Source organism: Panthera uncia, chromosome A2, assembly GCF_023721935.1.
Source record: "Panthera uncia isolate 11264 chromosome A2, Puncia_PCG_1.0, whole genome shotgun sequence".
Taxonomy (NCBI): domain Eukaryota; kingdom Metazoa; phylum Chordata; class Mammalia; order Carnivora; family Felidae; genus Panthera; species Panthera uncia.
In genome coordinates, this window is record NC_064816.1 from 94,142,280 (window position 1) to 94,160,897 (window position 18,618).

Below are 18,618 nucleotides of genomic sequence, written 5' to 3' on the forward strand. Positions count from 1 at the left end.
GAATGATCTTAGTTAAAATCTTACAATAAGCTAATTTTAACTTTATTTGTTTTTTATAGCCTTGGGTTACTGGGTCAGAAATGTCATTGCTAACTGTATTTGTGAACTTGTTACCCCTAAAAGCCTGCGTCTGCTGCAAAGCAAGGGATGGGGTCTTGTTTTGTTTCCTTTGATGAAGGAACAGAATATCACTTGTTGGCTCTGAAACAAGAAGTCAGACTTAAACATCCTTTTGTTTGCTTTTCTCAGTGAAATAACACAGGAACAATATGAAGGTGACTGAACTAAATATGTATAGTGGTGAACTATATATATAGAACTATACAGTATATATATGTAGTGATGGTATTGAAAATTAGGGCCCAAGGTGCTATTAGCCTTTAGAGTTTTTGGCATTCTAGTAATAATCATAGTTGGGTTCTGATTATTACTTGACTATCCATATTTTTGCAAAGCAGTTATGGTAATATAAATAGAAATGATAGAACCATTTTAAGAATATTGAAAGAATCAAGATCATATTGATGAAAGGGGAAGTATTTACCTAAGTCAACATCCTTTTATCTCTGAGGTTTTTCCTGGTCAAGGCAAACAAAGCCAGGCAAGTGAGGAGCCATTGTGTAGAGGTAGTGCCGTTGTTCTGGACCTAGGTAGGGATTTTGGCAGACCAATCTGTATAATAATATCCAAATAGTTATGTAGATTTTGGTTTCAGGGACATTAAGTATCATTGTGGATGAAATATTCAAAATGTAGTTATGAACAACAATGTGAGATGAGTGTGGGTATCTGGGGACGTAGTGTTACCTCTTACATTGCCCTGGGCAAGCTTTCCCTCCTCCACACTGGACCAGCAGGCATGGTTACATGGATTTTCTCATTTCATTTTCATAACTTTATGGGGTAGGTATACTTATAATAACAGCCATTTTGTAAATAAGGAAACTGAGACGAGATACATAGCTAGAGAATTTAGGAAGTCTTTAAATTAGATTAAAATTGGGCTCATACCAATTGGGACTATATATATATATATATATATATATATATATATATATATATATATGTAGATAGAGATATGAATGTGGGTATAGATAGACATATATACAGTGTGCTTTTTTGTTTTAATAGCATGTATTTCAGAGCATTTCATGTCAACAGAGATCTTTTTAACCTTGCATAAAGTTACATATTCATATGTATCATAATTCAGTAAGACATTTTCTTTATCAGTGGGCATTTAGGCAATTTCCACCTTTGGGCTATTACAGATAGTGCTGTAATGAACTTGCTTGCATGAACATCTTTGTACACATTTGCAAATATCTCTCTAAATACATAGATGTAGCATTATTAGGTCAAAGGATTTACATTTAAAATCTTGATAGTTGTTCTTAAATTATGTTTTTATCCCCCCCCTACTTTACAAGAGTATTCTTTTTCCTGTATTCTCGCAAACAGTAGACGTCACAGTCTTTTTTTTTAAACCATTCGTTTGGGCAAATTCCTGGTATTTCCTTGTTGTACTTGACGTTTGCTTAATTTTTAGTGAAGCTGAGTGACTTTACGTCATTTATTGAGCATTAATGTTTCTTTGTTGAATTCTAATTAAAATTTTCCCTACTTATACATGCAGTTGTTTGAGGTGGTAAAGCTCTTTGTATATTATGCATATTCATATTTCATCTTGATATTTGGCAGTCTTTCCTCCTAATATTTAACTTTTCTTATAATTTCATTATGGTATATTTGTTGTCTAGAAATTTTTAGCATTGAATTTTAATCAAATAGTTTATTCATTTCTTTTAAGATTTCTAGGATCTGTGGCTTTGTAGCAACATCCTAAGAGGATCTAGTCAATTAAACATTGTCCATATTTTCTTTAGCCCTTTTATAGTTTATAATTTTTTTTGTTCTTAACCACTTTAAATTTTACTTTTGTTATTGATATGAAATAGGATTTTTACCAGATAGATATTTCATTCTTTCCCTACTATTTATTGAATATATTACCCTAACTAATTTGAATAGAGAAGTAGAGGAGTAGAACAGAAGAGAATACAAAAATAGATCTACCTTGGGGCCAAAACTTCATTGCCTGAATAAATGAAGTTTTATTGTATGTTCGATGTCTCATAGGGTCTGTTTCCATCCTATTCTTCTTTTCAAGCAGCTTGTTAGTTTTTCCATGAAAAATGTGAGTGGGATTTTAATTTTGACTGCTCTGTATTCATAAATTAAGTTGGGACAAACTAACATTTATAGTAATTTAGGAGTGTAGATGCCTTTGCAATATTAAGAATTTTATCCAGGATATAGTATGCCATTACACATATTTAGGGTTTTTATATTTTTCAGTTAAATTTTATAGAGAAGGATATCCTTGCACATTTATAATTAGTAATTCCTTGGTATTTTATAGTTTCTGATCTTTTCTGTTATATTTTCTAAATTATTTTTTGTGTTTTTGTGTGTGTATTTTTTATTATGTTTCTTTAGTGAACTCTTTTTAGTCCTAATCATGTTTATGTTAAATCTTTTGGATTCTTCAAGTAAATGATAGCTTAATCTGTACGTAATGAATTCTGGCTTTTCTTTTTCAGTTTATACGTTTTTCCTATATACCCACATAATTTACCACACTATGAGTAAGTTGAAGATGAAAAGTGTCTTACATTATTTTTTTTCTACAGAATGAAATAGTGATATAGTCATAGGATTGCTAGATGCCTCAAAAATTATTTAAAATACCATTTTCCAATGTGGAGTCATACAGTTATTTATTTAGTTTCAGGATACCCCCAAATGAACTTTTTAAACCAGCTTGATTGAGGAAGAACAGTTGATAGCAGAGTGTTTTGGGATCCTGAAAAATGTTAGGAACGTGTTAATTTATTTGAAACAGTTCTCCCATACTTATATTTTACACACACACACACACACACACACACACTTACTTATTAACTTAATTACTATGTGGTAGCAAAATTGAGCCATGTTTCAGAATGGATATCATTTAAATCCAAGTTCTGCAATCATATATATATTCTTGGATCTTTAGCAGATTTTGAGAAGTAGCAAACATTAATGGAATAATTTCCAGTCATATCTGCCAGTAGTTTCCAGGACATGTAAGCTCCAGATCCAGGTAACTTTTTGTGTGTTGTTAAAGTTTGCTGCCCTAAGCATGTTCCATTGTAGTCCACTCAACTCTCTGTGTTTCTAAAAATATAGATATAGATAAGGATTATTTTGTCTAGGATCTTATATTTGAAGTAAACAGTCTACATCTTCTACACTCGAATATATGAATCCTTGTTTATTCTTTAAGACTCAACCTAAAGGCACCTGGGTGTCTCAGTCGGTTAAGCGTCTGACTTCGTCTCAGGTCATGATCTCGTGGTTTGTGAGTTCGAGCTCCGCATCGGGCTCTGTGCTAACAGCTCAGAACCTGGAGCCTGCTTCAGATTCTGTGTCTCCTCCTCTCTCTGCCCCTCCCACGCTCATGCTCTGTCTCTCTCTGTCTCTCAATAATGAATAAACGTTAAAAAAAATTTAAAGAAAAGACTCAACGACTTAAATATTTTCCCTTTCATGAAATTCTTCCCTTTCTCAGGCAAATGAGAAAGATTACTTGGTATAAACTTCTGTTACATCATTTTTCACATTATATTATAGCTGTTTACTTTGATTTCTGTGTCCCCACTAACCTGTGAGTTCTCTAGGGTCCAGCACAGTGTTTGGTATAGAGCTGACACTCAGTAAATTGTTGATGGATGCATAAAATGTGAATAAGCAATTACCAAAACTTATGAGGGAAGTGAAAGATCAAAAGGGCTGTCTAAGAAAAAGATTAGAGGGTTCTGTGGAAGGGGCATAGGAAGCATAGTTTATGAAAAGATTAATAAAAAAGGTACAAACCCTGTAGTTTGGAAATATGCATTTTGATGCAGTGATGTTTATTATGGTGGAGAAATGTGGTAGAGACCAAACGAGTGGCACGAGGCCATGAAAACATGCTGAAAGTCGGGAAGAAAAACGGTATTCATTCTGGTACAAATATTATAAATGGCATGATTTTGATAAATTTAGACCATAGGAACCACGCATCTGCTTCTATATATACATGTATTTCTGGTTTATAGGTTACCATATATAGCATACAAGAGTTGCCAGTTTTCCAATAATATGAATGTAAAACACACCTGGACCAGCAAGGCCAACTTTCTAGGTGACATACTTGATTTCTTTCATCTCTGACCTTCTGTTCTGCTTTCTTTTTTGATTATGACTTTTTATGTATATTTATTAAAAAAAAACCTTCTCCTAGATTTTAAGCTTTTGGGGACATTACAGAGTTTTTTTCAGGTATAGTTTAGATGCTTAATAATTATTAAATTTAATTGAAAATGTCAGTTTTTATAATACATATTAATTAGATTGATGAACATACATTTCTTTCTTTTAGATATTCCTCAGTGAAGTAAGTGAAGGATAGTATACCTATTTTCAGTTACTTTTCAAATAGAGTAAATAAGGACAATCAAGTTTCTTATGGCTACATCTGAAGACCATATTTAGTAATCTTTCAGATGATTTAGGTGAGAAAGAAAGAGCTGGCAATATCCTAGTTCTCTGCAGCTCTCGAGCAGTATTTTGATAGTTGTTTCATTGAAAGGCTCAATGAGAATCTAATTTGGATGTACATTCAAGTAAAATAAGAGATGAAAATGAGAGCTTAACCTCGCTCAGCACAGTATAGAATAGAAGTTGGTTTCAGTGATTCTGTGATTGAAATATAATTATAGTAGTGACGTACCACAACATCGGTGCTTGTATAGGTCATAGCATGAAACGGGTTCGGTGTGGGTATTTGCTTAGGTAGCTTCAAGGTCCTTCACCATAGTTTCTTCAGGAACCAGCAGAGCCTTGCAGTTAATATGATATACTCTGATTCTATAAAAAGCAATGAATTTTGCTATTCAGATAATACATCCTGTGGCTATTGTTGCCTCCCACATTATTAAAGGTGGTAGAATGATATACATTTTAAAATGTAAGTTATTTTTATTCTAATTCAATTTTCCTTTTCTTAACATCTCATTGTACAGAACTTTTAACTTACCTGGTTTTTAGTACTTAGCAGGGTTTCTTAAAAAAATTAAGAAAGCCATCTTTTCTGGATTACCATCTTCTTGTGACCTCTTACTACAGGTTTTCAGCACATACTCCAATGAAGACTATGACAGGAGAAACGATGAAGTGGACCCCGTGGCTGCTTCTGCCGAGTATGAACTTGAAAAGCGTGTAGAAAAGCTGGAACTTTTCCCAGTGGAACTAGAAAAAGGTATATGAGCTCTACAATGTTTGTAATGTCATTATATTGCTATTTTAATAATACAGAAATGACTTTATTTTCCTCACCTGTAACCCTTCTACCCCCAAGGGTTGGATAAAGTTTTAATTCTCATGGAAGATTTAATTTATTTATTAAATTTCAAAAGTAGTTGAGATGAGCTCTGTATAGTTGGTAGACTCCTTCTTCCCTCCCACTCCCAGCAGAAATCCATCTGCTTTAGTTGGCTGGAATGGTGACTAGTGTAGGGAGGTGTGGGTAGGGCCTCATGTTTGGTTGGTACCCTTAAAAGGGTGAGAGTCCAGAGGGAGTGGGTGGATGTGAGCGCTTGGGGTGGGTGGTTGTTTTGTTTTTGTTTTTGAGTTCTTGACGGAGGGAGAGCGGTCATGGTTGGACTCTGAATGTGGTAGATGGGAGAGTGTTGGACTTTCAGAGTATGGATTTTGGAATGAAGGCAGTGGAATCTTATCTCTGAAGGGAGAGGGCTAAGAGAGAGCAGGGAGAATGGGAGCCAAGGGGCTTCCTCCCAATTTCTCCTCTTGGAAACCCAGCCTGCCTGCGGTGGGAAGTGAGGACCCATGGCCCCAGAGACTGCCATGTCTATCCTCGTGTAATATGGGCACCCAGGAATGGAGGGGGACCCAGTGAACAGGGAGATAGCATATCTCAGAGAGTCTTGGAAAAAAGCAGAACAAACAGATGACAGCTTGAATAACAAAATGAAGCAAATGAAAAACCAAATGAGGATATCAAGTATGGCTTTAAAAAAGACATTCTTAAGCAAAGCAACAACCAAAAAGATTTTTGTTTTAGTTTATTTATTTATTTTGAGAGAGAGAGCAAGTAGGGGAGGGGGAGAGAATGAGAGAGGGAGAGAGAGAATCCCAAGCAGGCTTCACACTTCAGTGCAGAGCCTGATGAGGGGCTTAAACCCACGAACCGTGAGATCATGACCTGAGTCAAAATCAAGAGTCAGCTGCTTAACCTACTGAGCCACCCAGGCACCCCCAAAAACGATTTTAAAATTAAAAATTTCAGTGGAGGAATTGAAGAGGAAAAGATGGTATTGTTGAGACTCAAACTGGTAGCCTAGGTCAAGTGGAAGAAATAAACCAAACTAATTCTTAAAATTATAGAAAAAGGTCCATGAGAAATCACGAAGGAGACCCAACATGCATATTGTAGGTGACAGAAGGGGAAAAGAAGGGGATGCGAGATATATTAGACAAAACAAGGAAGAAATTTTCCTGAGCTCAAAAAAAACCTGAGCCTCCTATTTGGAAGGGCCTAACCAATTGATGAGCAGTGAGAGGACTTAAAAAACATCCCACGCTTAAGCGTGGCTAAATCCTCATCTTCTTTTTTTTTTTCTTTTATATATACACATATGTATATATGTATATATATGTATATGTAATATAATTATATTATATATTATATTTTAATAATACATATTATTTAATACTTATTTAATATATAATTATTAAATATAAATATATAAATCTAAATATAAATATATGTTAAATATAAATATATAAATTAAATAATATATTATTTAATTTGTATATTTAATATAATATATATTAAATATATAATATATAATATGTATGTATATATATAATATATATATAATTTATTGTCGAATTGGTTTCTGTACAACACCCAGTGCTCATCCCAACAGGTGCCCTCCTCAATGCCCATCACCCACTTTCTCCTTTCCCCCATCCCCCATCAACCCTCGGTTTGTTCTCAGTATTTAAGAGTCTCTTATGGTTTGCCTCCTTCCCTCTCTGTAACTTTTTTCCCCCCCTTCCCCTCCCCCCGGTCCTCTGTTGAGTTTCTCAGGATCCATATATGAGTGAAAACATATGGTATCTGTCTTTCTCTGCCTGACTTATTTCACTTAGCATAACGCTCTCCAGTTCCATCCACGTTGCTACAAATGGCCAGATTTCATTCTTTCTCATTGCCAAGTAGTATTCCATTGTATATATAAACCACATCTTCTTTATCCGTTCGTCAATTGATGGACATTTAGGCTCTTCCCATAATTTGGCTATTGTTGAAAGTGCTGCTATAAACATTGGGGTACAAGTGCCCCTATGCAATAGCACTCCTGTATCCCTTGGGTAAATTCCTAGCAGTGCTATTGCTGAGTCATAGGGATGCTACTGCTTAGCAGGGATGAAAAGAAACAAGGTGCAACTTGTAAACAGCAAAGGTCAGGGAAAAAGAGTTGAAAACTGTAACTATTAGGCATCAAATTATTTGCATTAAAAAAATGTAAAGAATACCTGTCATTGCACCAAACATGGCTGGCTAATTGTTCCCATTAAGAGACACTCTCATTTGAAGTTAACAAGGATGTAAGAGTGATACTTACATTTTTCATTCATTTACAAATGTAGAAACCAATCCTAGCTTATGGCCCATACAAAAATAGCTGGAACTGGCCGTGGGCCATTGTATTGCTTATAATATACCAAAAATGAGAACAATTCAAATATTCATTAATGATAGAAAAGAGTAAAATGAAGGAGCCTAAGTTCCATGCAGCAGTGTGTATGATTGTTACAAACATGAAATTGAAGTGGAGAAAAAGCAAATCACAGAAGAATCCATTCAGTGTAATTCCATTTATTTAAATGTCAGAGCCAGGAAAAATTAAACAGTGTGTTGTTTAGAGATACACAAATAAGTGGTTTTAAAAAGCAGTATTTAAAAAAGGAGGGAGTGAGGGGTGCCTGAGTGGCTCAGTTGGTTAAGTGTCCAACTCTTGATTTTGGTTCAGGTCATGATCCCTGGGTCATTGGATCAAGCCCTGTGTCGGGTTCCATGCTTGAGCATGGAGCCTGCTTGAGATTCTCTCTCTCTCCCTTTGGTCCTCTCCCCGACTCATTCTCTTTCTCTATAAAATAAATAAAAATATAAAAATAAAAAAGGAGGGAATGATTGACACAATATTTAGGGTAATGGTTACCGAGGGAAGAGTTATGATATGAGGGAGGGGTGCATAGTGGGCTTTTTGTGTGTTGGTAATATTCTGTGTCTTTGTTAGTACGTGGACATTTGTTTTATTTTCTTCTTTAAACACAACGTTTTGTAGATAAATGTTTTCATAAACTCTCATTGTGTTTTTCATAATAAAAGTTAAATTAAGAAAAATTAAGCTAGAAGAGAACCAAATGAAGTACAATTATTTTTAATTTTTTGAGCAGCCTCCATACTGGTTCCTGAAGTGGCTGCACCAGTTTGCATTCCCAGTAACAGCACACAAGTGTTCCTTTTACACTGCATCCTTGTCAACACCTGTTATCTCTGGATTTTTGGCTGATAGCCATTCTAACATTCTAATAAGGTGGTTTCTCATTGTGGTCTTGATTTGCATTTCCCTGATGATTAGTGATGAGCACCTTTTGATGTACCTGATGGCCATTTGTATGTCTTCTTTGGAAAAGTGTCCATTCACTTCTTCCGCCTCTTTTTAATTGGATTTTTTTTTTTTTTTGCTGTTAAGTTGCATGAGTTCTTTATATATTTTAGATATTAACCCCTTATCAAATATTTCCCCCCATTCTGCAGGCTGTCTTTCATTCTGTTAATGGTTTCCTTTGCTGTGCAGAAGCTTTTAGTTTGATGTAGTCCCACTTACTTATTTTTGCTTTTGGTGTCAAATCCAAAAAGTCATTGCCAAGACTGATGTTAAGGAAGTTACCTGCTATCTTTTCTTCTAGGTGTTTTATGGTTTCAAGTCTTAAATGTAAGTCTTTAATCCATTTTTGCGTTGATTTTTGCATACAATATAAGATAGGGGTCCATTCTCTTATATGTGGCTGCCCAGTTTTCCCAGCACCATTTTTTGGAGTGGCTTTCCTTTCCCCATGGCATATTCTTGGCTTCTTTGTCATAAATTAATTGACCAAATATGCATAGGTTTATTTCAGGGCTCTCTATTCTGTTCCATGGATCTATGTGTCTTTTTTAAATGGCCGTACCATACTGTTTTGACCGCTAATGCTTTGAAATATAGTTTAAAACCAGCTTTGTTCTTACTCAAGTTTTCTTTAACTATTTGGAATTTTTGGTGGTGCCATACAAATTTTACAATTGTTTGTTCTATTTCTGTGAAAAATGTCACTGGAATTTTGATAGAGATTGCATTGAATTTGTAGATTGCTTTGGGTAGTATGGACATTTTAGCAATATTAATTCTTTGAATCCTGACTATGGACAATCTTTCCATTTATTTGTGTCTTCAGTTTCTTTCATCAATGTCTTATAGCTTTCAGTGTCTAGATCTTTCACCTCCTTAGTTAAGTTTATTTGTAAGTATTTAATCCTTTTTGCTGCAATTGTAAATGGAATTATTTTTTTAATCGCTCTTTCTGATAGTTCATTGTTAGTGTACAAATACCTAAATATGATATAAACTATAGATCATAATACCAACAGAGAATTATACTTTTAAATTCAAGAAACTCTTAAAAAATAAATAAATTGAGGAAACACAAAAAATATGACAGTTAAAGTTGGAATGCTCTTTAAATGTAGTAATTAGTATAAACAATAGAAAACAAAAGATGATAAATAATGTTTTGCTTATATATTTATATTATGTATAATTATATAAAAATGAAAACTAAATGTAATGAAAAGCCAAACTGATTCTAATTTTAACATGTTAGAATTGATAATATTATATGTAAGAGGAGGTCAGGTGCCACATACATGTAAAAAAAATTAATAGTTTTTTCTTTATATTTACATTAAGAACATAAATATGAAAATGGGAACATTTCATTTACAATAGCATAAAAACAACAAAGTACTTATTAATCACTAAGGAAAAAGTATTTATCTGTTGAAAATCCATCTTTTTGAAAGATATAAGATGTAAGCAAATAGAAGGATATACCATATTCTTGGATTTTTGAAAAGATCAGTATGGAAAAGTCTCTCCTATTCTGCACCTCTGATACCTATAAATTAATATATAAATTTAATGCAGTTCAAGTTGGATTGAACTTGAGTTGGATTGAAAGTTGGATTGAAAGAGGATTGCATAATGTAAAACTAAATTTTATATGGGAAAATACAGACCTAAGGGAAGTATGAAAAAGAATGTGACAGGTTTTAATTTCTTAAATATCTGAATATAATGTAAAGCCTCTATAATCAGAACAAATCGTATTCATATAGCAATTGATCAGTGGAACAAAATAGAAAATCCAGAGAAAAATGTTAGTATGCATGAGAATTTAATACATGACATGTATGATTTGCTAATATGCCATTGAGGCCTGCGCAGGTCCCAACCTGTCTGTGGTTTGGGGTTGCTATCTGCCTCATAAAGCAAAGTAGAGGATTTGTCGTCTGGGAAGACAAAGTCGTCTTCTCTGGAAAAGCCTCCTACATAGTTGGCTTTGGCTTTGGCCTCTTCCGGGAATAGGGAAAGCAGGGATTGAGGCCTTATGAGTCTGGGTTTTCAACTGAGGTAGAGAGAAAAGACACTGTTTATAACTAGACAGTCCAGAGTTGGGTATAGTTACCTCCAGGACTCGTTGTTGTTAGCCCAGCCTAGTCATTATGACATGATAGAAGTGGATTTCTTAACAATAAAATAGGGGCATCTAGATGGCTCCACTGGTTAAGCATCCAACTTTTGATTTTGGCTCAAGTCATGATCTCATGGTTGTGAGACTCAGCCCCATGTCGGGCTCTGCCCTGAGCGTGGAGCCTGCTTGAGATTCTGTCTCTCTCTCTCCCTCTGTCCTTCCTCTGCTTGTGCTCTCTCTCTCTCAAAAGAAGAGAAAATCAATAAAATAATAATAATACAGTTAAAAAACAGCATAGGGTGTTTTACAAATGGTTCTGGCATAACTGAACATCTGAATGGAAGAATATAAAGTTGGGCACCTTCGTTTTCATTATATAAAAATAACTCTATATGAGTTAATTAGATATTAAAAATAAAGTAATAAGGATTTTGACAAAAACTTAAAATGTAATGCTTTCTTCAATTGCAAAAATACCTGCTTTCTTCTATTGCAAAAATCATGTAGGCATGTGGATGGAAAGGCTTAACCAAAAGAGGATCCAATCAAATCATCCAAAATTTTAAGCTTTTAAAGGCAATATTGTCAAACAGAGGCAATAGATAAGTGATGAGTGTGAGGGGGGAAATCTTCATTGTAGATGACATGGAGTTAATATGTATAATATGCTAAGAACCTTTGCAAGTTATCAGAAAAGAAAGATAGGGAAAACTCAGTAGAAAAATTGGCAGTTTAGCAAAAAAAACATCTAATGACCCATGCTCCCATGAATACGAGCTGAAATTTCATGAGCAATGAGCGGAATGCTAAGCCAACATGAGCTTATTTCCTGAGAGAAAAAAAAAGCTCTGAGCTCCAGAGTATGGTGCCGGCGTCTTCCATGGAGACACATCCTCACAGTCTTTTCCATCTTTTCTCGGCTGCTTTGCCTGCTTACTTAGTGCTCTGCCTGTCCCTCTGCAGAGGAAGACCAGGTGGCTGCTGGGTTCTTGACAGCGACAGGAATTAGTGGCCTTCCAAGAATGTGGCTCTGGACTTGACCTATGCTTGACACATCTCCCAGAGAGCCGTACAGGGATGAAATCAGTCATCTGGTCGCTGTGGGTTGATTGTATTCTTCGTTTAATTGTGTTTGAGTTATCATCTTGTCTTTCGGGTAGTCTGCACTGGAATTGAGGGTGGCTCAAGCTATTACCGCTTTTTCTACTATTGGGTTTACAGCTCTGCAAATCTGCGTAATTTTCCAGTGACAGCAACAAGGGCTGCTAAGGCAGGAAGATAATTTTACGAAAGCCTGAGTTCAGGCAGGGAAAATGCACTTAAAAACTAAGAAATCACTTTCATGCAGGATAGTGGCAGGAAGGAGCTGCTTAATGGCGTGATGGCACAGAGAATCTACATTTGAAAGGAGCTCTTTGAATGTACTGAGCATGGGAAAGTTTCACTTACAGCTCAACATTGGCTTGACAGTGTGATAATTCACAATGAAAAGAAACTCCTATAAATATAGTGAATGTGAGCAAGAATTTGGCTAAATGCTTAATATGTAGCAGCTTTCATATATGAGAGGAACTCTATGTATGGCATCATTTAATGTGGATGAGTCTACAGTGATCGGCTCTTAAAGCAAGAGCAGATGCTCTGGGGAGAAAATCTTGCATGTGTGTAAACACTGTGGGAAGGCTTTGGGTCACCATTCAGCCTCTCACCAACATGAACAAATTCCCACTGTAGCAAACCCCGTGAGTATGATGGATGTGAGCAAGAATTCAGCTGTGCAGCTCACCTTCATACACACAGGAGAATTCCTGTGGGCGAGAAGAAACTTTGTCCACATGACTAGTGAGGAAGGGCCTGTAGTACGGATGTAAGTTTCTCTTTCACGAAAAAACTCATTCTGGGGAGAGCACCTAAAGCTATAATGAATGTAGGAAAATTTTTAACCAGAGGCAGCCTCTGGATGAACTTGAGTATCTGTACCAGAGACATGACAAGAATAAAACCAGAATGGGAAATCACGTGTGGGCAAACATTCTAAACATAAGGGCTGAAGGAACGTCTACGGTGATTACTTGCGCACTAGTCACCACTGAAGCTCTACACTGGAGAGGTACCTGTGCCTCTAACCAACGTGGAAGTACCTTCATGTGGGGGTCACATCAAAGAGTTCCTCCAGGGAGAACTCTCTATGAATCTTTCTTTAGCACACAACTGAGTAAACAAATCACACTTGTGCTGAGTGGCATGGTTTTGAAAAATGTAGAATAAAGATTAGGATTACTAATTGTACTTAGGAACACTTAAAGCAGAAGTCGGTGTCAAGGAGTAATAACCAGTGAGATGAACCCTACTGAAAAAATTGCTAATTAAGAATACTTACAGTATGGGGCGCCTGGGTGGCTCAGTCGGTTAAGTGTGACTTCGGCTCAGGTCATGATCTCACGGTTCATGGGTTCGAGCCCCATGTCGGGCTCTGTGCTGACAGCTCGGAGCCTGGAGCCTGCTTCTGATTCTGTGTCTCCGTCTCTCTCTGCCCCTCTCCTGCTCATGCTGTCTGTCTCTGTTTCTCAAAAATAAATAAATGTAGAAAAAAATTAAAAAAAAAACAATACTTAACTGTATGAAATATTATTGCTAAAAAGTCTTCTGAAAGTGTCAAGCATTCTGTTGACTCTGTGAGCCAGTTTTCCTTTAACAATCCACGCTGCTGATTGATCGGTTAGTGTCAGTTTTTCTATGCAGCTAGCTAATACAACCATGGTTACAGAGACTTTGAGGCTATCAGAAAATAACTTTGAATGTTAACCCAAAAATGTGGAATGCGAAATAGTGTATCTTTTATTTCATTGATGTGAAAATATGTATGTTCACAGAAAAGACAAATGGAAATGTGGATAAACATACTATTGTCAATGAATTTAAAAACATATTTGTCAGTGTTGTTCACGAGGCAAGGAACATGGAAACAAAAGAGAATGCCTGTCAGTAGAGAAGTTGTTGGATAAGTGACGAAACCATCTCACCAGGATATATTATACAATCATTAGAAGTGAGTTAAGGCTGTGTAAGTTGATATCCATGATATATCATTGAATTAGAGAATTAAGCTGCAGAGAGAACTAGGTATAATGTGATATTATTTGTATAAAGCAAGTAGGAAGGAAAAATAAGCCATTTCATAGACGCACACATACATATATGTACGTGTACTTGTATTTATGCATATATATATATATACATATACGTTGTAGTTGTTGATACTTTTATATGCTTGTATAGTAGGACTAGGGAAAGTCATGAAAGACACATGCCACCTGATTAACATGAATGGGGATATGAAACAAGTAAAAGGGAAAAGACCACATGAATGAAGGGGAAATTTTAGATATACTAAGATCACATTTATTTAAACTAATATATATGTGTTTTGGTATGTATGCTTTTGTGTTTAAAATATTATTTAGAGAGGCTGTGTTTTAAGGCAGATTGATTACTCAGTAATCCAATTATTACTTTTTCTTTGGATGACAATGAATAGCCACTTGCAGTAATAAAATGAGATTAAACCCACAAGCCTTTTGGGGGGTCTTACTTGATATCTTTTCTCCGCAGCAATAGAAAAAAAATATTCTGCCAAGGCAAGCATGTCCTATAGTCCATAAAGAACAAAATTAAAGGCAATAAATAAGTCTCACCAGCTAACTTACATATAAAACTTAGGTTGTTGTGGTTTTTTTGCCCTTTTTCATAGATGAGGATGGACTTGGTATAAGCATTATTGGAATGGGTGTTGGAGCAGATGCCGGGCTTGAAAAGCTGGGAATATTTGTCAAAACAGTAACAGAAGGTGGTGCTGCCCAGAGGGATGGCAGGTAAGCTAACTACTATCATTAATAACTAAAATCTTCTAAGAAATTTTTTTGGGAATTTCTTTCAGTGGCTTCCTTCTTCTGATTTTTTAGGACAGAATTTTGGAGTGTGTCTCGTAAAAGGAAAATGTTAAAGCCTTTGAATTACTTTATGATTTGTAGGCAGAATACCTGCTTTCTTCAATGTATGTTAAATAAATAGGTGGTTGGATCTATCATCAGTATCTCTCTACCTTTGATATGTATTCATTCATCTGTCTGGTGGGAAGTGGGCAGAAGTATGGGTGTGTATTATAGAAGGATATGTACTGTGGAGATGAGCATTTAGTGTCATTTCAGAGATATCAAAACAAATGGCAATATTTTTGGCACTTTTGAGAATGACAGAGGTAGAAGGAAAAATAGGAACCCTAATTCTGCAATGATGGTAATTCTGGAGCTAACATTTCTCAAAATGTATTCTGACTAAAAACAGGTTCTTGATTGCCAAGTAAACTTGTGGAATTAAAATCTCTCAGAGAGGAATCTGAGAGCCTTTACTTAAACACCCACTCTGGGTAATTTGGATGCATGCCAGCACATCAGATGATTGTTGTTTTATGTCTTAGCTTTCATCATCTCAAGCTACAAGTATCTCTAAAGATTTTGATTAAATCCTCACACTAGGCTCCTGCTGCATCAAGTTGGGGCTGAAGCAGAGGTTGGCTATAGAAATAAAAGTTGATCCAAAAATATGAGTGCCAGGGGCGCCTGGGTGGCTCAGTCGGTTAAGCGGCCGACTTGGGCTCAGGTCATGATCTCGTGGTCCGTGAGTTCGAGCCCCGCGTCGGGCTCTGTGCTAACAGCTCAGAGCCTGGAGCCTGTTTCAGATTCTGTGTCTCCCTCTCTCTCTCTCTCTCTGACCCTCCCCCGTTCATGCTCTGTCTCTCTCTGTCTCAAAAATAAATAAACGTTTAAAAAAAATTAAAAAAAAATATGAGTGCCAGATTCAAAGAAATGTTAACTTATTTTTTTACGAGCACTTTGATTTTTTTTCAAGGTTTAAGTATACATCACTTAACCATCTTATCAAGAAATGATAAAACATGTTGAAAATCATTTGCAAATCTCTGGTGAGACCCATGGTAGCATTATTTCTTTTGTAATCCTAAAAACACATTGATATACACAGATATTTTCCAAGTGGAACTAAATTGATTTATTTAAATAGAAACCCACACCAGTATCATCTCTTTTTCCGTGAGGCAAGGGACCACATCTCAGTCAATAGCCTCATTTGTATTCCCATAACACTTGAACAGAGAAGGTCTGAAATTAATCTTTTGCGTGAATGTTCAGTTGATTGAATGTGTATCACACTTAAAGAAAGTGAGATATTAATATTTTGTGTAAAAAAGTAATTTGTTAACATTTCCCCCTTTTCAAGTAGTTATGGAAATAACCCTTTACCCTTTGAAGGAATGATATGATGGTAGTAACAAATATTTCCCATTATTAATGAAGAAACTTTCTTCCAAGTGAGCTAAAAGTTGTTTGTAAGATCTGTATCTTTTCTCTTTAAGTGTCACCAAACCTTTAAAAGCTTTCTAAAATCAGAGGGAATAATTCTTATTGTTAGCATTCAAACAGTATGAAATTATTATGAACCATCTGTCTAAATGGGTCACAAAGCCAAACCAAAATACGAATTGATTAAAAACCAAAAAGGTAGAGGGGCGCCTGGGTGGCTCAGTCAGTTAAGCATACTCTTGGTTTTTGGCTCAGGTCATAATCTCAGGGTTTGTGAGTTTGAGCCCGCATCAGGCTCTGCACTGGCAGTGCAGAACTTGCTTGCGATTCTCTTTTCTACCTTTCTCCCTCTGCTCCTCCCCAGCTTGCTCTCTGTCTCCCTCTCAAAATAAATAAATAAACTTTTTTTTTTTTTTAAAAAGAAAAGGTAGAAAATTTTGCATTTAGCACTTAGTCAGTTGCCATTGTTCTAAACTTAGATCTATTTGTTTTTCCATCACTCACTTTTAAAATTAGGTTTGTTTTTTCTTAACCTGTTTACTGATTTGTTGTCCTACATAGTTTCAGTATTTACACTGATGTGAGAAGTTTGCTTTATAGGTCCCAGTGTGTATTTTCTCAGTCCTTTTAAATGGATGTTTACCTAGTACAGTAATCCTGCTGTTGTTACAATAGATGCTTAATACATGCCTCAGTGAATATATTAAGAGAAGCAATTTGATGAAATGAACAGAATCTTTGGGATCATGTGACCAGCAGTCTTAATTCTATCCCTTCTACTTACCGGCTATGGGATATTGAACAAATTACTTAATTTTCATGTTATCTACAACTGCAGCATTGTTGTAAGCATTAAATATGCTTATGTAAATTAAAGCCTTCCACAGTGCTGTTTGCATATGGAACTTTTCTTGAATGAAGTAGGAATAAAGTAGGAATTGAAATTTATTGAAAAATAGTTATTATGGGAAGCCTTATGAAAAACTATAGAAAGATGTATAAAATATGCACAGAATTGTTAAGTTTTAGAGTTCAGAGGAACTTTAGAGATCTTTAAATTCATACTTTTCATATTATATGTGTATAAAAATTGAGGAGATCTATATAGTCTCATTATTAGACCTATGGCAGTGTTCACAACTTTTCAATTATATTATTATTCCCACCATTAGTGGTGTGCTCATTTGCACAGTATTTAAATATTCTTTGTTGTTTAAAATTTATCAATATAAAAATTTACAAAAGAACAGTTGGTTGCTGCCTACAGTTAATTTTAATAATTTTTTAAAAAGTTATGTGTACTCATGGATATAGAAAAATATTATATTAAGGACTTACAAATCACTGTGATTAGTGTGATGCCATTCTTGTGTGGATATGGTTTCTATTCATCCCACCCAACTTCTCTGTCTCTCTCTTGTTCTTTCTCTCACAAAATGTAGAATTAATATACACCAAAGTATTGAATGGCTCTAGTCTGTGTGAGATTTTTTAAAAATTTTAGTTAATATGGAATATTTAATTTTTCTATAGAGAATTTGTAATTCTTATATATGTATTTTAAATATTTTCTTTTTTTAATGTTTATTTATTTTTGAGAGAGAGAGAGACAGAGCATGAGCAGGAGGAGGGCAGAGAGAGAGGGAGACACAGAATTGGAAGCAGGCTCCAGGCACTGAGATGTTAGCACAGAGGCCGACGTGGGGTTCAAAGTCAGGCACCCCTATATATATATTTTGATCTACAATTAAAAATAATAAAGTTATCACCATGTGGCTTCAGGAAAGTTGTTCTTTACACTCCAGTTATGGACAAAATTAATGTTCTGGATTAGATGTTCTTTGTAATTCCTTTTAGCTTTAAAAGTATAAAAAGTCTTTTTTTTTTTTAACCTTTCTAGCTTGCTTTAGCTTCTTAACTCTATTTAAGAAAATGATTTCAATTTATTCTCAGTTTTGTCACATTTCCTTCAAGGGATGTTAAATAAACAGACTTATAGACTTACATAGAACATTGTTTTCTCCCTCCTCCCTACTTACTGCCCCTACACAAGAAATCTTTTCTGTTGGGATTGCTTTTACCCCTTCTAAACATCTCATAAACACACCATATTTTGAGCACTTTAAAAAATTTGCCGTGGATATTTTATCTCCTGCATTACCCAGGATGTAGTTAAAAAGTTTTGAGTCTTCCTTGCTTTTTGATACTATCTGTGTCCTACATTTGAAATTTCTCTTGTCAAGCTTTTCATGCCTATCTGTACCTTTTCATATGATGCCTGAAACGCGGGGGGTACTCAATAAATATTTGTTGAATGAGTTAATACTTG

General features: G+C 35.3%; 1 protein-coding gene across 7 annotated transcripts in view; it reads left to right on the forward strand.

Annotated features, from left to right (window-relative positions):
* Positions 1-18,618, forward strand: part of PPP1R9A (protein phosphatase 1 regulatory subunit 9A) — a 325,410-nt gene that overhangs the window by 160,467 nt on the left and 146,325 nt on the right. For all 7 annotated transcript variants that reach the window (XM_049641477.1, XM_049641478.1, XM_049641476.1 and 4 more), the window contains exons 3-4: positions 5,215-5,347; positions 14,663-14,783. In XM_049641477.1, the coding sequence (XP_049497434.1) occupies positions 5,215-5,347; positions 14,663-14,783 (254 nt within the window). The remainder of the gene's footprint in view (positions 1-5,214; positions 5,348-14,662; positions 14,784-18,618) is intronic.